Source organism: Pelodiscus sinensis, chromosome 23 (assembly GCF_052426305.1).
Source record: "Pelodiscus sinensis isolate ZL-2025 chromosome 23, ASM5242630v1, whole genome shotgun sequence".
NCBI lineage: Eukaryota > Metazoa > Chordata > Testudines > Trionychidae > Pelodiscus > Pelodiscus sinensis.
The window spans coordinates 13,909,195-13,935,207 of record NC_143074.1 but is presented as its reverse complement, the minus strand read 5'-3'; the positions used below and the strand labels follow the sequence as shown (position 1 = coordinate 13,935,207).

The window sequence follows — 26,013 nt, the reverse complement described above, 5'->3', positions numbered from 1 at the left end:
AATCGTCACACTTTTTTCCACACTGATGAGGCCTTAGCTGAAGTGCAGTGTCCATTTCTGGGTGCCACACCTCAGGGACGAGGTGGATAAATTAGAGAGAGTCCAAAGAATAGCAACAAACATGATAAAAAGTTTAGAATACCTGACCTATGAGGAAAGATTTGTTAAAAATGAGCAGGTTTGGTCTTGAGAAAAGAAGACTGAAGGGGGCACCTAATAACAGTAGTCAAATATGTTAGGGACTGTTACAAATAGGATGGTGATCAGTAGTGTGTTCTCTCATTTTTTCTGTATGCAGAATAAATTTTGTTATGTGCACCAAGGCACATGTGGATGTGCACCACTAGTAGAAACACATGGTGCTGGCAGTGGGTGCTGTGCTAATCAGCTGGGCGGCATTTGACTCTCTCCTGGGTGACCACCCAAACGCTCAGCTTACAGGGAACGCTGGTAATCAGCTTTGTTCTCCATGCCCACTGAAGAAGCAATGGGCTTAAATCTGCTGCATGAGAGATTTAGGAGAGATATAGGAAACCCCTTCCGCCTCTACGGTTAGTTATGCTCTGGAATAGGCTTCCAAGGGAGGGTGTGGAATCCCATTCATTAGAGATATTTAAGGACAAGTTGGATACACGTCTCTCAGGTACGGTCTAAGTCGGTGGTTCCCTACCTTTCCGAGCATACAGACCCCTTTTCAATCTATTAAAATTTCTTGCCCCCCTCCCCTTCCTGGGGAAGGAAAAAAAAGAGAAAAGGAAAAGTAAGGAAAGAAAAAGAAAGGTAAGGATTGGGCCCCATGGACCCCCTGCAGTGCTATCACAGACCACTGGGGGCCAGGCCCACAGGTTGGGAACCGCTGGTCTAAGTTTACTTGGCCCTGCCTCAGCACAGGAGCTGGACTGGCAGGAGGACCTCGTGGTCCCGTTCAGCCCTACATGTCTACAATTCTAAGGGAGAGTTTCCAGCACAACCCCTGAGGTGACTTGAAATAGAACAGCCCCCTCCTCTATTGCTTACCCTGCCTCGTAGCTTCGTCACACGAAAGCTCAACTGTCCAGGGCTCAAATCACCCAGGGCGTGCCCCCAGTTATGGTCAGCACCTGGAGGGCAGTCACCAGCCTATAGCAGTGCTGCCTAGCCCAGGCCAGGACTGTTAGTCAGCGTGGGAGCTAGAGAGCCCAAAAGAGCCGTGCTCTGCTCCGTCCAGCAGCCTCCGTAAAAAGTCCCCTTTGCAGCCATTACAGCCCTGTTTCTTCTCTGGCACCACAGGGAAATGACATCTCCAGGTTATAACTTAAGAGAGTGGTCCCTATGCCCGCAGCCTCCCTCCAGGCCCTGAGAGCGTGGCTCACAAGGCACCTCGAGAGCCTGGAGTTTAATTTGGACTTTGCTGCACAGTGACCTACCTCAGGGGAGCACCAGGCCCAGCAGGGCGAGCCCAAAGCAGAGGTGAGGAGAGTGGGTGATGGCATTCCTCTCCCCTCCCTGCCCCGCAGAGCAGAATGAGAGCAGCGACTAGCACCACCACAGACCTACGCTGGCCCAGGCCCTCGGAAGTGTTTAGATAGTTAGGAGTTAGGCACCTAAATGCCTTTGAGGCTCCAGGCCAGCATGTCTGGCTGTGGAGTATATGTGCTGAAGCCATCAAAGCCCGGGCAGTGCTAAGAACTGACTAGCCTCAGCCCTCCTTCTGGGGGTGTGGAGCCTCCCCCCCCCCGAACCTTATCCTGGGGACCGTTGGCCCTGCTGGGTGCAGAGGGTCTGGCCAGGAGGGAGGGTGCAGGAGCTGGCTGGGGTCTTGGCAGGTGTGTATGTGTGAGGGGCGCAGGGGAAGAGGCATGAGCCAGTGGGAGCAGCAGCGGAAGCCTCTGTACAGCGTACCTGGGCTCTGCCTTTCCCTGGGAGCTTTCTCTTCCCACCAGCAGGCTGTGTCAGGAGTCACGTTGCCTCACTGTCCGCTGGGGACAGCTGGGATATGATCCATTATTGAGAATCCTCCCCTCTGCACCTTTGCTGCTTGGCCAGAGAGGGAAATGTAGAAGCCCTTCCCCCCATAAGCTGAGCCTCATTGCCAGTGTAAATCCTCCTTTCATCTTCCCGCTTACCCCTTGGGCCAGGAGATCCCCGAGTAACCGTGGCACAGCAGGCCACGAGACAAACACAGCACACCGGTGAGAGAAGGGGAGAGGGGGAGGCTGCCACCGCCGCAGCTGCATTCGCCCGTGGTGGAGTCATTTTAAAACCACTTAATTAACATTTAAAAAGAGAACTACATGGAAAAGTTCATTCGCATTCATCTGCAGGGGGATAAAGGCAGGGGCACAAAGGAGGAGCGGGATGGGGGCGTCTGTGTGGCACTTGGCAAAGGGACGGATGAATGGTTCCCCTGGGGCCTGCCTACTTCTGAGCCAAAGACGGGACCACAACCCTTTGAGACGCCGTGGAACACAGAGCCGTGTGGAAGGTACCGGGGGGAGGGGGGGAGGGGCAGAGGGACCTCTCTCATTTTCAAGGTGTACCCAGGAAAGCACCGTGCTCAGCAGGCCAAACGGGCCCCAGGGCAAGGTTTGGGGGGAGGGAGGGGGGCTGCAGCGGAGGCCCTTTAAATCACCTCCCGAGTGCCGTGGGGAGGCTCTGAGGGCAGGGGGTGGAGGGCAGATGGTCTGAGTGCTCTGGGGGCTGGCTGCCCCAGCCCCACCCCTTCTGGGAGAGCATAGCCGTCCCTCCTCCCCACCTTGCGCCGGCAGCACCCCTGTCATCCGGCCCCCCAGTTAAGCAGTAAATGGCCCTGGAAGCCCTGTGAAGGTGGAATGTAGCTCTGTTCTCCATGGCTGGAAGAATAGCCTGTTTCAGGGACTCGACGACTGATGGAGGGGGGACCCCCCACCACAGTTCCACGGGGGCACAGGGAGGAAGAGCCACCCAGCACTGCTCTACTCCCAGCGGCAACCCCAACTCCCGGCCTTTGACCCAACCCCTCAGCGTTGGCCCCTGACCACAGCCCAGCAGCTGCTTCGCACCCCACTTCAGCCGCTGCCTCTGGCCATGGCTCTCAGCCCCAGATCTGCCTTCAGCTCTGGCCCAGCCTTTGCCCCATTGCCCCACCCACATTCCCCCCCTGCCCCGGAGATGTGGCCCTGCTTCTAGCCCTGGCTCCAGGGGTGAGGTGCAGACAGGAGTAAAGGGGGCACGCGATCCTGAAAAGTTTGGGGACCACAGCACTAGACCATGCTCCCTTCCCCACAAACTTCTATCAACTCTGTTTTTCAAATAAAAAGTTGCACCTAAAATAGTCCACAACTGGCCCAAAACCCACAGATGCCATCTGTTATTTGCTGGACCCCTATCCTGTGCACCCCATTATCGATCTTGAGTACCTCTCGCTGGGGGGCCAGAACTGCTTCTGTAAGTAAGTGTGTGCATGTGCACGCGCGCGTGCGTCCTTGCACGGCCCTCACAGCATGCGCATGCATGTCAATAGCAACTCTATCCGGAAGATGAGAGTGCAAGATATGGCACGAGCGTACAACACTTACGCAATTTCATTCAGGTAAACAAACAGCTCCAGAGAGGACTGGTGAGTTACCCCATCTTTCATGTTTGTGACCTTCACCGGGACACCTGTGGAGCAAGAGAGACACTCACAGAAGGGACAGGAGTGGGAGAAGGAGCAGAATCAGCTTTTTAATGTCAAGCACCCCTCTTAACATCACCCAGCGTACGTTAAATAGATGTGACAGATATGAACTCTAAATAACTTCTTAAAAAGGCATGTCCAAGCTGCCGCACTGAGGGGGGAAAGCCCTCAGGAGAAAGGAGAAATAAATAAAAAAGGCCATAAAAATGCTCCCCCCTCCTTCTGTCCTCCCTCTTTTTTAGGGCTGTGAAATTGCAACCAGGCCCTTAACTAATTGAATTTCACGCTCCGCTATTGTCTTATGCCACAGCACCTTCTGTCCCACCAGCCGCTGAGGCAGGGCCTGACAAACGACCCAGCAGCCAAAGAAGGGGGCTGTGTGTGTGTGTGTGTGTGTGTGTGTGTGTGTGGGTTGGGGAGGGGAGTGATGGAGGTGTGGGTGTGTACACACACACACAGCCTCTGCAGTGTCTATTCTGCAGACAAACCCAACACATGCTTCTAGTGATGTGCTTGACAAGAGCGAATGGGAGCCCATGGCAGGCCAGTCCCTGGCAGGCTGCGGTGAGGGCCGAGGGCTCCATGAATTAATTATTACACTTTTTTTTTTCTTTTAAAGGCGCTGGGTGGGAAGGGGGGGTCAGGTCTGAATAGAAAGAGGCATTTTCTTTAGCAGTGTGAAATGAGCAATAAATGTATTAGGAAGCTGACAAGGAGGCTGTGGGGCCCACAAAGAAAAGCTGTTGAGAGTTGGAGGCTTAATCTCCCCTCCATCTGCCCTTCTCATTACCATTTAGCGCACTATCAGTTGCCAATCAGGCCTCAATGGCTCCCTTTCTAGTCTTTATTACAGAGGTGCCCGCAAGAGCCACTGTAGAGTGAAGGGCCCTGTCAGCTTTCCTCATTCTAAACCCCCTATTTTCCAGGGTTTATCAACTCGGTTGTAAATTGCTATTAAATGTAAGTCTTGGCAATAATGAACCTTAAGCCCCTTCTCACCGAGCCCCCTCCCTCCCACCCACACCCTTCCCTTGCCCTCTCTCTTTCTATTATCATCGTGCACCGGCGTATTGGATGCGGTCCACCCGACGGAGAGCCGCCATTGTCAGGCCCGTTGTTGGAGAAAGCTGCTTAGCCTTCAAAATAGTTAATAATTAGATTAAAACTTCAAATAAATTAACTAGCGGCTGAATGGGGAGCTGGGAGGGGCTGCGAGGGAGGGATTCTTAATGCGTGGGGAGGGTCATTAAAATGGAGCAGGGCTCTCTGGATGGGCTGCAGGGGGGCTGTGCACAGACACACGGGCCCAAGACGGGTCCCCCGCTCTTTTCCGAGAGCCCGAGACGAAGGGAAGGCGAGACGTTCCCAAGTCACACGCTCGCCCGGCCTCGTTCCGTGACAAGATTCATCACTTCTCTAGCTATCTGTGTTGGACGCTCTCCAAGCAACGGCTGTGACAAGCCTCCCCCAGCCCCAGCCCTCTTTCAAATCAGAGAGAAGTCGCCAGCCTAAAATCCACATGGCGAGGGGGTGGTAAGAGCCGAAAGAGAACCCAGGCTTCTCATCCCTGGACAACACGCCTCTCCTGTAGGTCAGAGCCCATTTGCTTCTCCCTGTACATGCAACTGCCTTGTATAAGAAACCATGCCCCTGTGCTCATGCATTGCTCTGTGGCCTCAGGAAATCGTGGCACTTAGCGTGCACCGTTATCAGCAGAGCACTCGCCACGCCTAATTCTGTCTGGAGCAACTCCAGGGGAGTAGGAGGTGAGACTTCCCAGGGCACATCCTGCCCTCAGCTCCCAGCCTAGGCCCCAAGGAGAGTCGCGTGGATGCTGCCAAGGGGAGAGAGTGCTTAGATCAACGTGTCTGCCGCTTTTCCTTCACGTGCTTCAAACTGTGCTGCATATGTGGGAATGGATGGATGGATGTCTCAGCCGTGTGTGTATCAGCTCATTTCCCAGGGCAGAGGAGCATGTACGTGCGACCACATCTTGCATGGCTCGGCACACACCCATGTGGGGACATGTCCATAACCTCACACCTATGTGCCACCCTAGCACGTAGCAGAACTGGAAGACCCATCTCTGCACTGACAGCTGCTGACATGAGGCTAGGGTTGCTAGATGGTTAAAACTAAAATACAGAACATCTCCCCCCCCCCCCCAAAAACCCACTGGGAAAAAATTCTGTTAAGGGGGGAAAAAAAAGGGGGTTCCCCTTGGTTGGCAGCCATTTTGTGCTGGCAGCCTTGCAGAACCAGGTAAGCATGGGGGCTGGGGCCAGGGGGCTGGGGATGTTGGGAGCTGGGGGGGGGGCGAAGGCTGGGTGCTGAGTGTTTGTAGGGTTGCCAAGTGCCCGGCATTTTCACCTCCTGGCCAGGGGAAAAATAAAATCAGAAAATACTGGACATTTTAGGTGTACGGTATTCTCTGAATTTTTTTTACTGGACAGGAGGTGAAAATACCGGACTGTCCGGGTGAATACCAGACACCTGGCAACCCTACATGAGGCGCTCTGGCAAGTAAGAGTAGTGAGAGCTGCACCAAGCCAAGTAAGCTGGGAAGTCAGGAAAGGTATCCCCCGAGCACAAACGATCAGGGTGGGAGCACTGGCCCTTCTCACTACCCAGAAAGAGGCATGAGCAGAGATGGGGGAAGTTTGGATTCAGTGCCATAGCCAGGCCTGGAAACTAATGGCCCCCTCTAGCTAAAATCAGCCTGGACCCATGTTCTCCATCTCCTCATTCAAAATCAGTGAAAGACAAAAGGCCAAAACCCTCGTCTTATCGAAATCCATTGCCCCCTGGTCTTATCAAAGTCCATTGTCATCTCTCTCCCCCACCCCCAACCCTCCCAAGGACTTTGAAGGTGGGCAGAAGCAGCTCCGTCCCCAAAAGAGGTAATCTGGAAAATAAAACCAGGACCCCAAAGCACTTACCCTTCTTGAATTCAATCTCTAGGATGTCTGGGGTATCTGGAGAGGTGGCAGGGTCTTTGGTCTTAGTATAGAGGCCTGGAGGTGCCTGATTCTGAGGGAGAGAGAAAGGACGGCTATAATTTGCTGCCTGCTGTAACTGTGCATGCCTGAAGGCAGTACTACCGGTTCCCAGACCACCTGGGGAGCACACTGGGAATATACAGTGCCCCTGAACCAGTGTGCTTTATACTCCAGGTTTAACCACACCCAAATGTCACAGACAGCCCTGACTTCCTCCCTCTCTCCAGTTCCACAATCTCCCCACCCCGGTGTGCAACTCACACCCACTCTGGATAGCACTAACACTATCCAACGTTAGAACAACTGAGCTACAGACAGGGGCTGAGGAACTTTCAACCGGCACGGCCAAACAAACAGAGTTGGGTCCCTTTGCTCCAGCAGGTGGTCCCAGGTTTGATCCTTTTGACTCACTCAGGGTTTTCACTTCTCTCACCCTGTTCTAGGACTGCCTCCTACCCAACTCTGGGCAGCCATAAGAACAGCCAGGCTGGGTCACAGCAAAGGTCCATCTAGGCCATCTTCTGACAGTGGCCAATGCCAGATGGCCCAGCGACAATGAACCATCAAATCATTCTCCCACTCTACTCTGAGCTGATTAGGCCTCAGCTGAAGTACTGTGTCCAGTTCTGGGCACCACATTTCAAAAAAAAAAAATATGGAGAGATTGGAGAAGGTCCAGAAAAGAGCAACAAAAATTATTAAAGGTCTAGCAAACATGAGCTATGAGGGAAGACTAAAAGAACTGGGCTTGTTTAGTTTAGAAAAGAATGACTGGGAGGGGACAGTTTTCAAGTGTGTAAAAGGCTGTTATAAGGAGGAGGGAGAAAAATTGTTCTCCTTGGCCTCTGAGGATAGGACAAGAAGCAATGGGCTTAAATTGCAGCAAGGGAGGTTTAGGTTGGACATCAAGAAAAACTTCCTGTCAGGATGGTTAGACACTGGAATCAATTGCCAAGGCAGGTTGTAGAATCTCTATCACTGCAGATATTCAAAAGCAAGTTAGACAGACACCTGTCAGGGATGGTGCTTGGTCCTGCCGCGAGGGCAGGGGACTGGACTCGATGACCTCTCGAGGTCCCTTCCAGTTCTAGTGTTCTAGGATTCTAAGTTGACCCCTCCCGTCGTCCATTCCCTGCTGCTGACATGCTTTCATCGCCATCTTTCAGCTCCCATTAAACTGCTGACCTCTCACTGGAACCATTGCACTTTTTTCCTCCCCAGCTTGTCAAGTTATAGGCCGCCAGCCCTTTGAGGGTTGCAGAGAAGATGAGGGAGAGGGCTCTCACAGCTATCCTGGATGGAACATCTGGATCCCCCCTGCCCAGGGCTCTTTACTTCAGCTCCCTTGTGGTACTTATTTGTACACAAGTCCAGGTGTGCTCACCACCACCATCTCCAAAGTAGAAACCAGGGCTTGTACAGGCAGCAAATCTTGCCTAGCCAAGAGTTTTGATGTCATCACAAAGGAGAGCACTGGAGCTTAGTGAGGGCTTGGGAACAAAGGCTAGAGAAATCAGACAATTTTTCCCCTCAACTTGATCTCATCTTCTTCTTTGACGCCCCCACAGCTGGAGATGGAATAGCTGTGGAGGAACAAGTCAGGCAGGAAAAAGTGGGACTTTGGCAGAGAGCGAGCGGCAGAGCGCACACTTCCAGAGAGCGATGCAGACGTGGAGAATTGGGGTTTATTCTGCACTGACCGAAAAAACTAATGACTAGCCCTGACCCCAGCAGGTGCTCCTGCCGCATGTGCTTTTTTACAGTGTCCCTGAGGTTAATATGCCCAGAGGGAAAATAGAGGAACAAAGCAAAAACCCATTTCAAAACACATCAACCTTTATGTATATTTTTTCCAGATTTATAGTAAAGAGGCATCTTATCTCTTTTAAAGCTGGCCCAGTGGAAACGGCTCTCACAATTAGTTTATGGCTCAGGGCTTGGGTGATTCCAATGAATTGCCACATTTGGAAGCACGTACCCCAGAAAGCGTTGGGGGGGCGACCCTCTCTGCCTCCTGGAATGTGAATGTTGCTGCCTCTTGCAGCAAGCTTTGCAATTTAGTGCCTCCCTCCTCCCTTCTCCCCCCGCCATCCCGTATACACAACTGGAGGCAATGGCCCTGAAATGCTTTCAGACCATTTGCAAACTCATGTGCTTAGCAGCTGACGTACCACTAAAAACTGTCCCCGATTTTCCAAGGTGCTGAGCACCAGCAGCTCCCATTATCAACTCAGGCTACTTATTTAGTGTCCTAAATATGGATTTAGATGCTTTGCTTCCAGCATCCAACTTCGAAAATGTCGGCCTTGAATCCTTCTATGTACAGGCTTTTCAACTTCCGAACGTTCCTTTTCCCATGATACCCAAGAGGAGGTTTTCCTACTTCAGAGACAGCTCTTCGGATCTTCTCCTGACTTGCCCTGCTCGCTCTAGACAGCTCTTCTAGTTTTTTTAAATCTTGTGTCTGAAGTTACAGGCCATGGGGAGACCGATTCCATTCACATACCTGCGCCTCCCTGCCCCAGCAGGGTTTTATTTTATTTGCTAATGAACAGCCATTGGGTGGCACCCTCCACTAGTCATCCTCCCCCTCATCTGATGAAGCGGGTTTTTCCCACAAAAACTCATGATCCTCTATATATTTTGTTAGTCCCTAAGGTGCCACACGACTACTCGTTTTTACATAGACTTGTTTTTACTGAGACTTTCCACTAGTCATGACAGACACTTTCTCAAAGCAGCCACCGTCTGAATGAGATGGGAGAAATGGCAGTGGCTTCCTCTTAACATTTCTTTGTTGTTGTTTAAAATGTGATTTAGGTGGGTAAGTTGCATTCAAACTATTAATCTCCAGCAAACCTGACTGGTACATGTCACCGCATGGAGCTCTCCCACAACTGTCCCTCTGAGAATCTCCACATGGTTTACAAACATTAAACTAAAGTTAACCCCGGTGGAGTAGGGGAGTATTATTATTTTACAAATGGGGGAACAAGGCACAGAAAGGCAAGCGATTTCCCAAAGGACACATGGCAAAGCAGAGGTAAAGACGGGAGGGAGACTCTGGTTTGGTTCCAAATTCCCCACCCAGTGCTGTAAGTCCAAATCATCCTTCCAAAGAACAACCCCAAAGATTCTATCCAGCCAGGACGAGCGCCATTTTAATAGGACTTGAGGATGCTCAGTATGGTGCAGGATCAGATCCTTAAAGGCTATTTTATGCTTTGATTTGGGGATGGGGAAGATTGGGGGAACTCGCTTCTTTAAAAATAAACATTTCTCTTTTCACTTTACTCTCCTTTTGCACTGGGGGAAGGAGGGTTGGGAGTCGGGGGGAGGAGGAAGAGGAGTTGGAAAAAATGCAAACAAATCCAAATCTGCTACGGGAAAATGAAATGTTTTGTTTCGAGACACCTCCCCTCCAAAGGTCTTTGGGGGGGAAATAACCTTTTTTGACAATTTTCATTTAATTCTAACCCTCTTCTTTTAAAAAATGAATCAGAAAAGATTGCAACCAGTCTTGATTTTCGTAACATTCTCAATTCACTTCAGTTGCCTGCACATCTCTTTTTCCTGCATGTCTCTCTCTGACCCAACATGAGAAATCAGAAATTTCAGAGCGACACACACTGACAAGTTTTATCCCTCTCTTTCAAGTTCTGCCGGAAGCTTTTCTCCTACCACTCATTTTCATTCATTCAATACGTGCGGCTGGAAGTCCGTTCAGATGCCAGATAGAGCCCCTGAGAGAGCCACGTTAAGGGGATTAGGTTCAAATCCGCTCATCTCACATGCGCCAGTTTGTCTATTCAGCTGTATTTTTCCCCCTGCATAACAATCTTGGTTTCTTCCCTCTTGCCGCATTGCTCAATCAATCTGCACTGGTGCTACCTCATATGGTCATTGGTATTGGGGGCAAAGTAGTACAGGATTTCCCCAACACAACATGGTAGAAGTGGGCTCATAAATTTGCCTGTGTAGACAAACCCTCCATAAGGAGACCTATACACCAGTGGTGGGCAACTCTGGACCCACTGGGGTTCTATGTGTGGCCCACGAGACAATTTGTTTACCACTGCCCATGCGCAGGGTTGCCAGATTCTGCTGGTTTTGGTCTGTGTAGTTTTTTTCCAACCAATTTTACTAGAGTGACAGGCACGTAAATCAGGGGCGCATGAAGTGAGGGGTGTGCTGATTGCACACAGCATGGACTGAGAGCTGTGTTCTCCCTCGGCAGCCAATCAAAGCCATTCGCACACCCTGCAAATTCTAGGTGCGCAAGCGCCGTTAGAAAAACTGCCCTTTCCCTGGAGACTGTCTTGGTTACGACACTCTTGTGGGCCACAGTGACCAAGGTGGGCCACTCATATGGCCCACTCACTAGCCTCGGCTGCCCACTGCTGTTCTACACAGGTTCCTCTTGCGTTCCACAGACCTGTCCCAAGGGACGGCCAACAAGCCACCTGCTTGCATGATGGAGGATCGCTGAGCGCCAGTCACTAGCACGATTCACCCTCACAGGGGGCTAAATCCAACACCCAACTAACAGCTCTGGCTCAAGCCCTGCGCGATTCATTACCCCAGAGGACAGACCTGACTAAATGGGAACGTGAGGCGTCCAGGGCCAAAGGGGACTACACCAGGAAGTGCGCAAGGTCTGGTGCATGTTGAGAATGAAGAAAAAGCCATCTCTCCAGAGATTTGCTGAGTTCTGTGGGAAGGGCACCGAGTACTTCTAAGTGCTGTGAACAAAGGGGGCTCAATAACATTTCAATATTTGTCCTTTAACATTAGACAGATTCTGTTCAGGTGAAAATAGGTGCAACTTCCTCCTCTGTTCACACCAGAAGCAAACTCTAGGCACACCAGCCAGATGCTCATCTGGTTTAAAATTGGTATAGACCCACCAAAGTCAGTGGCACTTTGCTGATCTGCACTAGATTTGGTGCATGCATTACCCACACGCAGATTAACAATGCTCAGAGGAAGCAGACCTCATATTCTCTTTAAAACCAGACAGAAAGCAATGCCATTATTTTTAATATATATTTTACCAAAAACGGTCTAGGATTTTCATGCCTCTTTCTTTATTTAAACAACATATATGCGCGTGCACATGCACGCACACGCATACACGCAGATTACACGGGCCGCAGATTTCAATTTTACATTGTCTGGCCTTTTCTAGCCTTGATCATACTTATTAACTAGACAAACCCTTTCGAGATGATGAAAAACTTTGAGTTCAAAAGGAAAGACAGGAGAGGGAGGGAGGAAGGAAAGTATTAAAATCTCTTTACTAAACATTGGAAGTCAAAGTCAGATAGTTTCCAATTTTCTAAGCCAACTATGAAAACCCCTATTAAATAAAATAACTAAATAGGAATAAAAGTGACATTTGGCTTGCATTCCATCATTACCGTGCGTGTCTGCCTTCTTTTTATTCTCTCTCCTAAAAGCACAGTTCAAATGACAAATAGTTTGTTGCAGTGTATCAATGCCTTCTATTTATCCATCCCCGCAGGGGGGCTAGTCCTGCAATGTCATCTTTAAAGGGAAGGAGGGGGGAGAGAGAGGGAGAGAGAGAGAGAAAGGAAGAGTGTGTATATGGGGGGGGGGGAGAGAAGAAAGAAGCAAGAAAAACGGGACAAGAAGAGAAGAAATTGGAAGCAAATGGTCCATGAACTAACCCATGATGTAGAGCTATCGATGCCGCAAATGGTTTATTCATCCGGCTGATATTGTTGCGCCCGGGACTGAATGAACTCTTTCAGAGTGCCATATGAAGTTAAAGCAAGTAAATTTCTATCTTTCTCCACATTAGCTGCCTCATTGCCCTTCAATCGGGCCTCACAGAGGCAGAAAATAGCTCAACCATCTGCTTTCAAATCCCTCCGTTTGGCAGGTCTGAGAGGTTTGGGGCGGGGGGGAGCCTCGCAGTGGTTTGGCACCCCTCTTTTCTTCTAAGACCTTCTCCACAGCGATTAGACCCTCACCCTAGGTTTTCTTCCTGGGCTTAGCAAATGGGCTGGGGCGGAGGGGGAGGCCAGTGAAGTCGCTACCCCTTTAAAATGAGAGTGTTAAAGTTTAATCCCTTGCAAGTGTCTCCTTGTGAATTCCATTGCTGGAAATGGCGGGTGCACAAGAGGTTAAAAGGGGAGCCAGGAAAGGGTTAAGGGAGAAAGGCAAGTGCCTCTAACTCCCTGACTGTTCTAAGCTAAAAAACAGGGTTCTTTCATCTGGCTTTGGGCACCAGTAACATGAGTGGAGTGACCTCAGGCCGGGCCTGTCTGGACAGCTGGGCTCAGGGTTTGACAGGGTCTCAGCCTCCAGACTGAGTGGCCCCATGCTGGAACGGAAGAGGAAGGAGGTGCAGCAACAGACACAAAGGCCCAGGCCTGGGGAGCTGCACTGGCAGCTCAGGTAGGGAAGGGACCAGAGACCGGAACAGCTAGACTTGCTCCAGACCAGGACTGGAAGCACACTGGCAAAGCTCGGGGAAGAAGGGAAGGCTTGGCCCTAGCTGGCTCACACACACCTGGTGGCCAGGGGTCTGAGTCCCTTGCTCTGACTAAAGGCATTAAAAAAAGTCTCTCTACCAACCAGGACCACTCCTAGGGGAGAAGGGGGAGCTCACACAAGACCCAGTCTACCCACCATAGGGGCCTTTCGGGCCTTCCTCTACCCAGCAGCCCTCAGGCCCAGGAACAGGTACAGTAGCAGGGCAAGCTTCCCTGCAGCCTCAGAGCCTGACCCGGAAAGGCCTAATCTGGAGCAAGAGAGGGCTTCAGTCCCTGTGGCTCATTCAGGCCTGGGTGTGAGGCTGCTGACACAGAGGCCCGCTGGTGCCGCTGGAGGAAATGGTTTATGCGCACACTGGCCTGCTAGAAACTAGAGTGAGACCCTGCAACCCCTGGAGAGACGTGTCTGAGGGGAACTAACAACTGGCCTCGGCTAGATGGAAGCCACAACCTCGCAGCTCGAAGCAGCGTCAGTCCCCGGAGCCTTCACAGCTGTCGCTGTGTCTGTCAGCTTTGACGTCCCCAGGACAGGACCAAAACTGGAGACTCCCTCTTACCCAGGGCCATCCTCTCTGACAATCACTCATGAGTGGATGCACCAGCCTGGCCACAGGCCATGTGGCCCATCTCCATACACCCTTGTGCACTGGGTTCCTCTTCATCTCGCCACATCCTCCCCTCTCCCCGCTGCTTGTCTAACTGGTGCTGATGGAAGTTTCAGTAGTTCTCTAAGGGCGACAAGGCCAGTGGAGCATGAACTGGAAACACACAGCGGCCAGCAGGCAGCAAGCACTGCCAGTCCTGTTAGAACAGTCAGAGCAGGAGACATACTTATCTGAGTGACACACGCCGCACCGGAACAAGGACAGCCCCTGGCCTGGGAAGGGAAGCTGTCAGCTCTCCCCAGGGCACAGGGGATAAGTCAGTTCACACGGGGACCAGTAGCTGGAAAGAGCACGCCCGCCCAAGAGGAGTAGGAGGCTGGGATTGGGCTGCACTAGGGAGGGGGAGACAGGATCCTTTCCTGACTGGGGAAGCCACAATTGGTGGGGGTTTAGCAACTGCCTGGGAGCCTCACCTGCCCAAGCCACTATGAGGCCTTGGCCCGTAGACATCAGATAAACACTCGCCCAGCCGTGCACCTCTGCAAATGCCTCACGGGACCAAGCCCCCTGGCAGAAGGATTTGCAGCGTGGTCAGGGGCGAGGAATGTTCTCCATGCTGTCCCTCAGCTGCCCCCAGCCAGCTCCCACACAAAGCCCAGCCTTCAGGGCTATGTGGCATGCGGGGAGGGAATCTTTGCCAACAGAGAGAGAAGATCCATGCGTGGACTTTCCATCCTGGAAGGGAGTTTCCTCCTGAAGCCTTGCAGCCTCCAGCTGCCCATGACTCCCCGCTCCGTCTCCAGACAGCCCAGCCCTGCTCTGGTTTGCGGGCCTCCTCTCCACATCCCTTACTCTCAGCCCTGCTGAGAACCCACTGCACTAGCTGCGTCCAACATCTCCCTCTGTCCCCCTCGCACCTGGCTGCTTTCCCCTCACCACCTCCCACGCAAAGCCAGGTTCACCAACAGCAACAGCCCCAGAGGAGACAGAGAGTCCCTTCAGTGCCCCTACAGGGCTCTCTCAGGCTGCTCCTCAGCTAGACACTGTCAGAGCAGCCGCTCCCTACGGCGGTCTGCACCACCGAGAAGGTCCCCACACCCCATCCCCACACAAAGGGATTCTCTATTCCCACCACAGAGCTCCCCCTCTTCCCCAGCAGAGGAATCCCTCCAGGGAGCTTGCAACCCTTCACAACAGAGACAAGCGAGCAAGAGGAAGGCCCAGGCTGCACAACTGAGCTGCAGTGGAGGGGACAAGTTTCCAGAGTGGCGCATGGGCAGAGGAATGACCCCACATGCTCTGTCAGTCTGAGACAACCCCCACCTCCAGCACCAGATGGGGACAGGGACAGCACATTGGCCGCTGGGGTGCATTCAGCAGCCGGCTCCCCTCAGTCAAGTGCCTCATCTGGCTAATTGCTTCTTCATTCTTTCCCCAATGACATTTTCTCCTTCAGTGTCACCCTGAAACGGCTCCTTCCCCTTTTCATTCCCGCAGCAATTAACGTACCGGGCGGGGGAAGGCGGAGGGTGGGTGGGGGAATGAATGGCAGGGCTCGGCCTCCCCGCCACACACGGCCTGCCGTGAAATTTCAAATTAGGCTGCAAATACATCACACGCCCCCAGCCCTAGTCACTGCCATGTAAAACCAGAGACGTAAAGGAGATGATCGATTACCTTGGGGTTCTCCAGGATCCCGGCCTCGTAGCTTCAGAGCAGAAAGAAAGAGAGAGAGAGAGACATTAACAAAAATCTACAGATCGGACTAAGATCTGCCCATGCAAACCCAGCAAGCACAGGAAGCTCTTCAAGCAGAACTAGACCCATAGGGTTTAGCATAAGAACTGTCAGACTGGATCAGACCTGGCTCCATCTAGTCTAGTATCCTGCCTCCAGAAGAGTGTCCTTAGCCTCAGTTTGCCAGACATGGGAAATGGGGGACGGGGGAGGGATCACTTGATGGTCACCTGTTCTGTTCATTCCCTCTGGGGCACCTGGCTTTGGCCACTGTCAGGAGACAGGACACAGAACTGGGTGGACCACTGTCTGATACAGCGTGGCCAGTGGAGCTGACAGTCTCGCTGGTCCCTGAGCAAGGTAGCGGGGGGTGGGTGGTCAAACAGTTCTCAGTAATACCCAAACTGCCCTGGCCCCCCAGCCCCCAGAGTCACCTGGAGCGCACCCTGCGGTGCTCCAGTGGAGATTTAAAAGGCCCAGGGCTCCGGACACTGCTGCTGTCACAGTAGCAGCAGTGGCAGCTGGGAGCCCTGGGCTCTTTTGAGTCGCCAGGCCCTGGGGCAACTGCCCTATTTGCCCCCCTCCCCCGCATCGGTGGGCATGAGTGTGGCTGTTCTTATGTGGCCATACCAGGTGCTTTGAGGGAAGATGCAATGAGTAGTCACAGACCCCCTCTAGCTGGGACTGACGGAGAGCGAGACCAGCTCTTTGAGCGGGACTGCAAGGAGCATGGCTCGCTCAACAGAGTACTGCTGCAAGCAGCGACTGGGGAGAGGCAGCAGGTCACAGCCTCACACCAGGGCAGGCTCGCAAGGACCAGCCCGAGACACCTGCTCAGACTAGCCATGGGCACCAGAAGAAACTAGACAGAGGAATGGTTTCTCTGCTGAAAAAAGGGCTGGGCAGTGGAGTCTCTCTCCATCCCATTACTAACCCTGACAGGGGTAGGGGGAGTGTGCGTACCTAATATGAAGAGAATTCAAGGGGGGGGTTGAATTCAAGGTCATTTTTCCATCAGTGGGCTCTAACCACTGACCAACTGAGGGCTCCTGGTGTGGAAGACAAGCAAAGTATCAGGGCACTGGGAGAGATGCTGAGCCCCAGAGAGAAGGGGCTTTCACAGACCGGCTTTGGTCCAACACACCAGGAGAAGGCAGCTGTTGTCAGATACCCAAGATGCATTGTCCTGCTTTGAAATGACTGCCCCAAGCACAGGACAGATAATCAGACCAGGGTGCGGAGCCACCTCCCCCGCGGGAAGCACCCTCCATCTGCCTCAGCTCACCTGATATGCATGAGGTTTTCATCCATGCTCCAGGGGCTCTTGGGAGTGACCGGAACTGGGATGCCATGTTTCTGCGGGTGAGAAGGGAAAACACGCTCAGAACCCCGGCGGGGTGAGGAAGGCAGACTGGCTCCTTACTACCCAGTGCCTGGGTCCGAAAACGCCCCGTGGCACCCCACGCTGCAGCTAGTTCACCGGGCTCTGGCCACAGTGTCAATCAAAGATTAGGGATGTCAGTGGTTAATCAGCAGCCCGGCTGAGCTGGAGCAGCTCTCCACTTGCCCACAGTGTAGCACGGTGGACCCAACCTGGCCAGAGCAGCCCTCTGCCCACAGCAGGCCTGTCCTGTCTGGAGTGGCATTCTGCCTGCCCCCTTTAAATGGTTAACCGGTTAATCATCATGTTTAACGGATTAAACGGGATTTCACATCCCTATTGCAGAGCCCTTGGAGCTTTTCTAGGAGACGAGGGCCCAGCTGCAGCGGCCGACCTCCGTCTCTCCTCAGAACAAGCGCCACGAGACCCAAGCTACTGTCCAGCTGGAACGGCAGCAGGAAGCGAGCACAAATCCTTAGGGCCACATCCAAGAGGGAGGGGTGGCAATTACCCCTTGGCAAACAGAGCTGAAGGAGCGGCGTGTACATCACGCTGGTGGGTTGGTAGATCTTGCCCGGCAGCGTTCTTAGTTCTGTTGATACCGCACGGTGCCTAGCTGGGTATCAAGCCTGACTCCTTGCCCAGAAGGCACCCACAAGGCCTGACGTGTGCAGAGTCCGCTGGGTAGTGGCTAGCAAGCAGGCCCTGCAGTGCTGTTGCACCGCTCAGCCCTCTGGCAACACCTTCCACCAGCAGAAGGAAGCCAAACAAATGGAGATGTCAGAGCGAAGAGGGATGTCCTTCCTTTGTTCTAAGTCAATGAGGCTGCTCACCCCTCCAAAACAGCTCACGCACCCATGCAGAAAGCCCCAGCTGGCCTCTCGCTGGTATGGAGGGGCAGGACTCGCACCCAGGTCAGCAGAAAACCACCAGGCAACTGACACGACCACGCGGCTGCTCACATGATCTGGTTGTGCCCCACGACCTGCAGCAGACGTGTCCTACAGGCATTATCGCCTGAGAGATCCTAGTATTGGCAGCCACCTTAGAGGCTCCCGAGCGTCCCCTGCACTCAGGTGTGCCCTCAGGGTGTACCAGGAAGCATCCAGGTAACAACAGGGATCCCCAGGGAGCCGCCAGGACTGAGCATGCGTAACACACACAGTGGGTGTGGTTCACTGTCCCGTAGAGTGGCATTTAGACCACATCCATTGAGAGATAGGAACAAGGAAATGCTATATCCTAAGCTGAGAGCCACCTGGTTTTTAGCTCAAGCAGTAGAGGCTCCTATACAAAGCTCCAGAGGTCCCAGGTTTGAATCCGCCCGGTGGTGGTTACACATCCGTCCCTGTTCCTGAACTCCCAGCATCCTGCAGCTCTCACTTGGATTCTGATCCTTGCTCTAGGCCTGGAACCCAGACACCAGTCCTGAGCTCTGGCACTGACCTGGGCCCACATGAGCTGTCCCGCACCCCCAGCCCCCACAAGTCCCTGACCCCATTCACTCTCCTTAGTTCCCACACACGTTCCTCTTCATCTGCCCACCTACCCGGCTCCTTCCAACCCCTCGGCACTCAGCACCCGCCTGCACCACAGGGGACAGCAGCGCAGCTAGCAGCGCAGCTAGCATGCCACCCACTTCACACCAGCAATGACACTGATCTAGTGTGTGGGGAGTTGTGTGGAGGCCAGTGGCAGAGGGCAGCTTGGCTTCGGCCTCCGGAGCCAAGGAATCCCAGCCTCCCAGGAAAAACAGTCCAGCTCCCCTCATGTGGAGCCACACGGCTGGCCCAGGCATCTTTCCACGCCACTGGGGAAGCATCTCTACTACTCCCCGCACCGAACTCAGCAGCAGTTCATAATACACGGAGAGGTCGGTGTGGGAACGGCCACCGCTGTACTGCACCACCCGACAGACAGACACCCCTCCCCCAACGGACGGACATGTCACCACAAGCTCTACACAGCTCACACACATACACAGTCCCTCACCCACCAGACTCAACTCCCTACCCCCTCCCGGCACAACGCCCAGCTCCCTAACAAGGTCACCAGCTCGCTCAATTATCTGATGACAATTCACTGATGAGACTGCTGCGAAGGCGAGGGGGAACTGGCATGGGGGGGGGAGGGAGCAATGCAACACCCAAGAGGCGGAGCTCAGATTACAGAGGAGCTGGGTGGACTGCCAGAGTCAGGCCTTGGTCAGCACTTTTCACTGTCACCCCGCGTTTCGTGGATATAGAATACAGTCAAAAATCAATCCCAGGGCTATGGGCTGAATCCTGCCGGGTCAAAGCTGTGGGGCTGAGGCTGGAGCAGAGGAGAAACTCCTCTTCCAAATGCTCACTCTGCCAGGCATGTGGCTTTAGGAGTCTTTTTGAAAGTAAGGGTGCGTCTGCACAGCACCCTAAACTTGAAATAAGATGCACAACTAGCACTATGCAAATGGCATCTCTTATTTCGAATCCGTTTCGAAATCACTTATTTTGAAACTTGGTGCATCTCCACAGCGCCACATTTCGAAATAACGCGCTATTTCGAGCCACCCCTTATCCCTCGTGCAACAAGGTTTACAAAGACGGTGAAATAGCGTGCCCATTATTTTAAAAAGACGGGCGGTTTGTGTAGATTAGGGGTAGCTAATTCAGGATACCTCTGGTACCCCGAAATAGCTGTGCAGTGCAGACATGCCCTAAGAGAAGAAAATGAAAAGAAGGAAGCTGAGGCTGGAATTTTCAGATGGGCTCAGCGCGCAGCTGAGGGAAGACCGACGTCAGAAGTCCAGCACGTGGGGTTCACACTTGTGAACATGTGGCTGCACAGGTTACAGTGCGAGCTGAAAGAGCCCAACGAGTCCCTCAGATGGCTCACTGTTTGACTGCATTACTGGGCCCACACCAAGTCCCACTGTAGTCTGATTTCACCAAAGCCTGCTCCCAGTGTGTAGGATTCTCCCTCCCCAGACACCTCATTTTTCCAGGATCCCATTTCTCTGAGTGTTTCCATTTGCATGTTAAAGTTGATACAGAATTTAAACGAACCCAAATGAACTGCTCCTCTCCCCTCCGGAGAGCCCCCCTGTGCCCGTAGAAAGTAACAGTAAGAAAATGCTGCTGCAGTTGTCGCTCTGCAAACAGAATCCACATCCTATTCCTCTGATGAACCCCAACTCTTCCCCCTGAAGGGAGAGAGCAATACATTCAAAGGAAGGGGTGATCAAGAATGTAGAATTGCACAGGTTTGTCTACACTTAAAAGTTAATTTGGATCAAAGTCGGGTCTGAATTAAAGCTCAATGGCTCTTCCTGAATAACTCCTAGAAGGTGGCTGGACACAATAGGGATGAGCGTGATGGAAACCCCTCTCTTATAAAGCCAAACCCCAGAACACTCCAGAGGGAAACAAAACCAAAACAAACCCTGGTTCCACCAGTGACCAACAAAGTAATGGCTCCTCTAGCAGCCAGGACGTATGGCACCTAACGGGCCCAACCCACCAATGTCTTCCCTGCCCACGCTTATGGTGCGCAAAATCCCAGCGAAATTCCAATGACTGACACCCCAGATTGTCCACAAAGGGCTTTAATGGATGAAGGAGAAGCCAGTTAACACCTCACCAGGGGCTGTATCCCTTCTCTCTGCTCCAGAGGAGCTCTAAGGACCAGCGACTATTTCCCCAGGCCCATCAGAGGTGGGTAAAAGCCTGGCAGCTTGGGCACACATGGGCCAGCCAGGAAGCGGGTACGGCCATGGGACACTGGAGAACACCAGAAAGGGACACTGAACTTCCAACAGGCTGAGACATCCCACCCCCATCCTGAGTCCTGGACCAAATTCAAACACTGAGGAAACAGCGCACGATAGGACAAAACTGTGTGTCTGTGTCTGTATAGAACTGTGCACACACGTTTATTCCAGGCCAGGATCTCCAAGCAGACTCTGCCCAGCAGAGCCCCCCAAAACCTTCTCCCCCCCCATCTCAGAGCAGGGTCCATGCAGCATGGCCAAGCTCCACAGCCTGACAGGGGACTCTGCTCACTCCAGCAGCCCCCCTGCCTGCTGATCGCTCCATTAGCTTTCAATTGTTAGTCAATTAATGCTCTTCTTTGTTAATTCTGAATGGGCCATCATCAACAGCACAGGGTGGCCCTGACTGGGTAATGCTCTCCGCTAACAGCTCCCTTCCTCTAGTCCATGCCCTTGTGCGCAGGAGAGCACCAACACTCGCACACTTGTTTCACAATGACCAGTCCTGGCACACACAGCCCTGCCCCCCTCCTATCTTCTCTCAGCTTTATAACCTTTTCCATCAGCCGCTGAGTTTTCACAGGTTAATGGCACTTGGATGGAAATATTCCCTGGGTTTCGGATTAGGGTGTAAAAAACATGCAGATCTGAAATCCAGACCAGGTTCCAATTTCCCATGTGTGTGCATATTTATTTATTTTAACTGTCGTAACAGTTGTCACTTTAAAGCTGCATTTGCCTTGGGATGCTTAGCCTGGTGTGCTAGAATAGAAGCCAAGATCAATTCAGGAGCCTGATTCTGATTTCACACCAGGTTTAGGCTGGCGTCTACCAAGTTACTCCCAATTTAGACACAAGCCTGTAAACATTTATGACATGCTCAGATAGTCCCACTTGGATCTAAAACTGGACCCTACGAGATTGTAACTGAGAAGAAAGGGAGGTTCTCTGGGCCAGATGCTCACCTGGTATAGGTCAAATCTAGTTTCATTGATGGTGACGGTTTGTACTAGCAAAAATCTAGGCCCTGCATATTTTAAAAATATCCTTTTTCTGGTTGCTAAGCCTTAGGGGTCAAGTTTTCCTTCACAGCCAGGAATGCTAGAAACATGATTTTAAAAAGAGAAGTCGAGATTCTCCTATCTTATGCCCCAGGATCTGAGGCATGAACAAGCCCCCCAAATAAGCTGAGCCTCAAAATAAAGTTAAGAAAGTGGGCACAGCTTCTGCCCTTTGTATACTTATTGCATTTCACTCAGCTCTGACATTAAAAGCTAAATCTGAACGAATGTAATCCAAGGGTATTATTTGATGAAAGCCATCGGTAGTCATCCAACAGATGTTGCTCTCATATTGGGACAACTTCACTGGGATTAGACTGGTCTGTTTTACTTCTGTTTAACATCCGTTTCACTTACTTTTACTTTGACACTAACCTCATGGTCCTGAATTTGGATTTCCAGCAGTGTAAGGAAATGCTCAAAAACAGATTAAAACAAAACAAAAACACAAAAAAACCCCCCACAAACAAACAAAAAACCCAACCAACTCTCGCCTGTGTTCAGTGTAATGCAAGACAGAAGTGACACTGTCTCTGAGTTAGATTTCCTAAAGCAGCCAGTTCATCACCTTCTTTCAGAACCAAACTAAGTGGACAGCTTCAGATTACAACCAAAATACTAATTCAAGGGCCTGATCCAGTAAACACTCCTGTGATATCAATGTTCAGAGGAGGAAAGCTATATCTGTATGCAAGTCCCTGATCCTGCCATTCTTTACTCACGTGCTACACTTTACTCACATGAGCAGTAAAAATGATCAAGGGCCACGTGGGCCCAATTTTCATCTCACAGAGACCTCCCCTGGGACCCAGGTGAGTTAGATTATGCACAGGCAGGATTGGGCCCTGCAAGAAGAGGTGAACAGCTGATTTCTTCAGATGTGAAGGAGCATGAGAAACCCCTTTTGTGTTTACATTAAAGAGAGGCCAATAGCTCAAATATCTCTGAAAGCTGTTTGCAACCCTGTCCTTTTAAATAGGGCCCCCAAACTGTGTTGGGCTGTTGAGGGGGACGGGGGGGGGGGCTGTTGCTTTTTTAAAGAGACACATACTATTTTCCATATAATAAAAACACAGCTCTCTTCCTAACTCTGCTATTTGACAATTTGTTTGGCAACATATGGGAAGCTCTTGTAAACTGCCTTCTTAATAATAAAACAACAGATGGCAAACACAATCCTCAACACGCAGCACTCAGGGGTTTAATGGGATGCTGAGGCCGCGGGTCTCTGCTGTTAGCACTCCATGCGGCAACTCAGCACCTTGGCTTCGCAGATATTATCCAGCCAGACTAGACGGCAGCTATTTAAAAACTGAAGCAATTTTCTGGTTTATGCACAGAGCTGCTTTTTCCCTTTTGATTGATTGAGCCCAGTTGTCAAGCATTTCCATGCCGTCGCTAAAAAAGAAAGGTACCCTGGTGGGCACTTAAGGAACCTGATGAAAAACTTCTAATATGTTTTATTGCAACTTGTACTTCAAAAAGGAAGGGATGACAAAGGGAAAATGTATTTGCTTTGTCTATTACACAAGCCATTGAGCTGGGACCAGTTTCCTTGGCAAATGGATTACAATTAACATCCAGGTAATTACGGCCATTAAAACACCACACACTCACACAAGCCCTTGCATCCAGGAACAACAGGAGAAATCTCATGCAGAGCCAGCCTTCCCACAAGGGACATTAAAGATTGTGCTCAACTTAATCCAGAGCACCCTTACATTGCAAAATAATAATGAAGACTCCCCCGACCCAGCTCTTTCTTGGTGCTTTCCAATGGCACAGCTCCAAGTGTTTTACAAAAGGAAGGCAATGTCATTACCCACATTATATAGAGGCACAAGGGTGACTTGCCCGAGGTCACCCAGCTGGTCAGTGGCACAGCCAGAAACAGAACCAAGATTTTCCTGAGCCCCAGACCTGTGCTCTATCCATTAGGCCACACTGCATCCTGACAATTAAAGGCAGACTAAGGACAGGTGTGTGCTTAACGTTCTGAAAATCCAGATCCATTTCTCAGCCACAAACCCTGGGTGGCTTTGAGCAGTCAGTTTAGGATGAAATCCTGAAGCCAGTGGCAAAACTCCAGCTGTCCGCTGTCTGCCCCATGTGCCATCATTCACCCCAGCACACGGCGGATGTAAAACACTACTGCCCCAAATCCACTCCACAGGGGTGTGAATGGCTGCACATGATGCAGGGCAACAGAGCACCCCAACATCTTGGCCTCAGCTCCCCAACCATAAAAGGGGGGAGCTGGCCTTTCTTGCTCCCATCCTCTGCCTTGTCTAGTTAGGACAGGGAGACTGGCGGGAGGGGGGCGGGGAATTGTTTCTATGCAGAAACCAGCACAACAGGGCCCTGGCCTTGGGTCAGTGCCTCTTAATGCTGCCTCCCAAAGCAACTAAAATTAATAGAATGGGGGGGGGAGGGAAATCCGACCATTGGAATTGCCGCCAGCTGCCATGCTGGAGACCTGGGGTCAGTTCTCACCTCTTGCCCTTCAGGGGAGGTTTTGTGGGCAGTGTGCTAGGACCCCGGTGTGAGGGGAGTGGCCGGGTGTTGCTCAGAAGGGTCCCCTGCTGGCCAGTTAAGGAACACGACAGTGACTCTAATGTCTCCCTGGCCTGGCCAGAGTCAGAATGGCCACTCAGGACAGCAAGGGCGGAAGGGGTTGGGGGACAGGACAGAGCCTCCCCATGGGGGCAAAGGGCGAATGGCTTGAGGCGGAGGGGCACAGAGGACACCACGGAAGGGGGAGGGTACCTTGGCATAGTCCATCAAGTCGTTGCGTCCGCGGAAGCGAGTGTAGAACTCCGGCATCCTCCAGGGGGCGATGATCTGGGGGGAGGGGCAGAGAGACAGCGGGCTCAGCGAGGTGGCCTCCGCGGCATTGCGAACCCAAGCCAGAGGGGGGGCGGCCAGCTCCTCCACGTCCCCCACACAGTGGGTCGTTCCCGAGACCCAGAGCGGCTGGCCCTGCTCGCGCCCGGCCCTGCTCACGCCCGCGGGCCAGCCCAGCCATGCAGAGAGCCTGCCCAACATATTTAAATATGACTCCCCCCTACAGGCCAAAGCATGTGGGGCAGGACTCTCCCCTACAGGCCAAAGCGTGTGGGGCAGACCCACGTGACAGAGAGTGGCACTCTCCTGGTCAACCACAGCGAGGGGGCTGCCAGGCATCTGGAGGTCAGGCAGGAGCAGTGCCAAAGGGGCCTTCATCCCACTGAGTGCCAGTGGCACAGGGCTCAGACTCCCTCCAGCACCTGCCTGGCCTGATCGCCCTTTGCCCCCAGGGCAAAGCGCCGGCCCACAGCCAGGCCTGCCTGGCAAACAGGCAAACCCGCCCCGCCCCGCCCCGCCCCGCCCCGCCCCTGTGCAATGCAAGCAGTGATGGGGGAGGCGCTGGATGGCAAGCCCTGGAGCCCCCAGGCTGCTGTTGCCACAGAGCAGGCAGCAGCAGCAGGAGCTTCCTTCTTCTCAAGCGCCTCAACCCTGAGGCAGAGGCTGGAGCCAGTGGGGGCAGAGTTTAGGCTCTCTGCAGAGCTGCCTTTAAGATGTACGGTGCCCTCCATGGTGGAGGAGGGGGAGTGCATTCAGGACTGTGGGTGCGAGCAGGGCAGGAAGGCATAGATGCAGTTGGGAGGTGCTGCAGCACCCCGCATTTTACACGGGGTCGCGGCTGCCACACCCAACGTCTCAATTGCCACCCGATGCTCCACTCCCCGCTCTGCGCCTGCTCCCAGCACCCCTATCCCTGTCTGGGTCCCCCCTTCTGCAGACATGGCCCCACTCCTGGCCCCAGCGAGGCAGAGCAGGTGAGTGGCAGCTGGGTGCAGCCCATGGGGGCCAGGGAATGGCACTGCCCACTGTACCTGCTTGATGTCCCCTCCTGGCGCTGGCCCTAGGCATATACAGCAGATGCCTACGGATGGCTCAGGTTCTATGACCCATTCAGGCCTGTGCCCCACCACCAAGGGACAGAACGAACACCCCCCTCTCGTCCCCGAGTTCATCTTCCCAGCCTCCAGATAAAAGCCAGTGTTTTATTGCTGCTGAGCAAAGCTAGCTCTGAAGCAGTGATACTTCCCACGGTTCCCTACTGCCAACTCACCCGTTTCCCCCACCCAAAACTAACACCAGAACCTCATCCCACTTCCAGGTGAGCGTCTGAAGACCCCTCCCTATGGAGCTTCCCCCCTCATCTGTGTGGCACTGCTTTTGGTCTCCTCCGGGCCTGAGCAAGAGAGGGACTGAGTCTGCCCTCGCGAACGCCACCGTCTGACTGGACAACTCCTGCCTCGCACTAGGACAGCGAGATCAG

General features: G+C 52.6%; 1 protein-coding gene across 1 annotated transcript in view; it reads right to left on the bottom strand.

The window, feature by feature from the left end:
• Positions 1–26,013, bottom strand: part of ASS1 (argininosuccinate synthase 1) — an 86,773-nt gene that overhangs the window by 35,811 nt on the left and 24,949 nt on the right. Inside the window, exons 7-11 of the mRNA XM_075905955.2 lie at positions 24,456–24,530; positions 16,785–16,855; positions 15,440–15,470; positions 6,577–6,667; positions 3,537–3,621 (exon numbers count right to left, since the gene is read on the bottom strand). Of these exons, the coding sequence (XP_075762070.1) occupies positions 3,537–3,621; positions 6,577–6,667; positions 15,440–15,470; positions 16,785–16,855; positions 24,456–24,530 (353 nt within the window). The remainder of the gene's footprint in view (positions 1–3,536; positions 3,622–6,576; positions 6,668–15,439; positions 15,471–16,784; positions 16,856–24,455; positions 24,531–26,013) is intronic.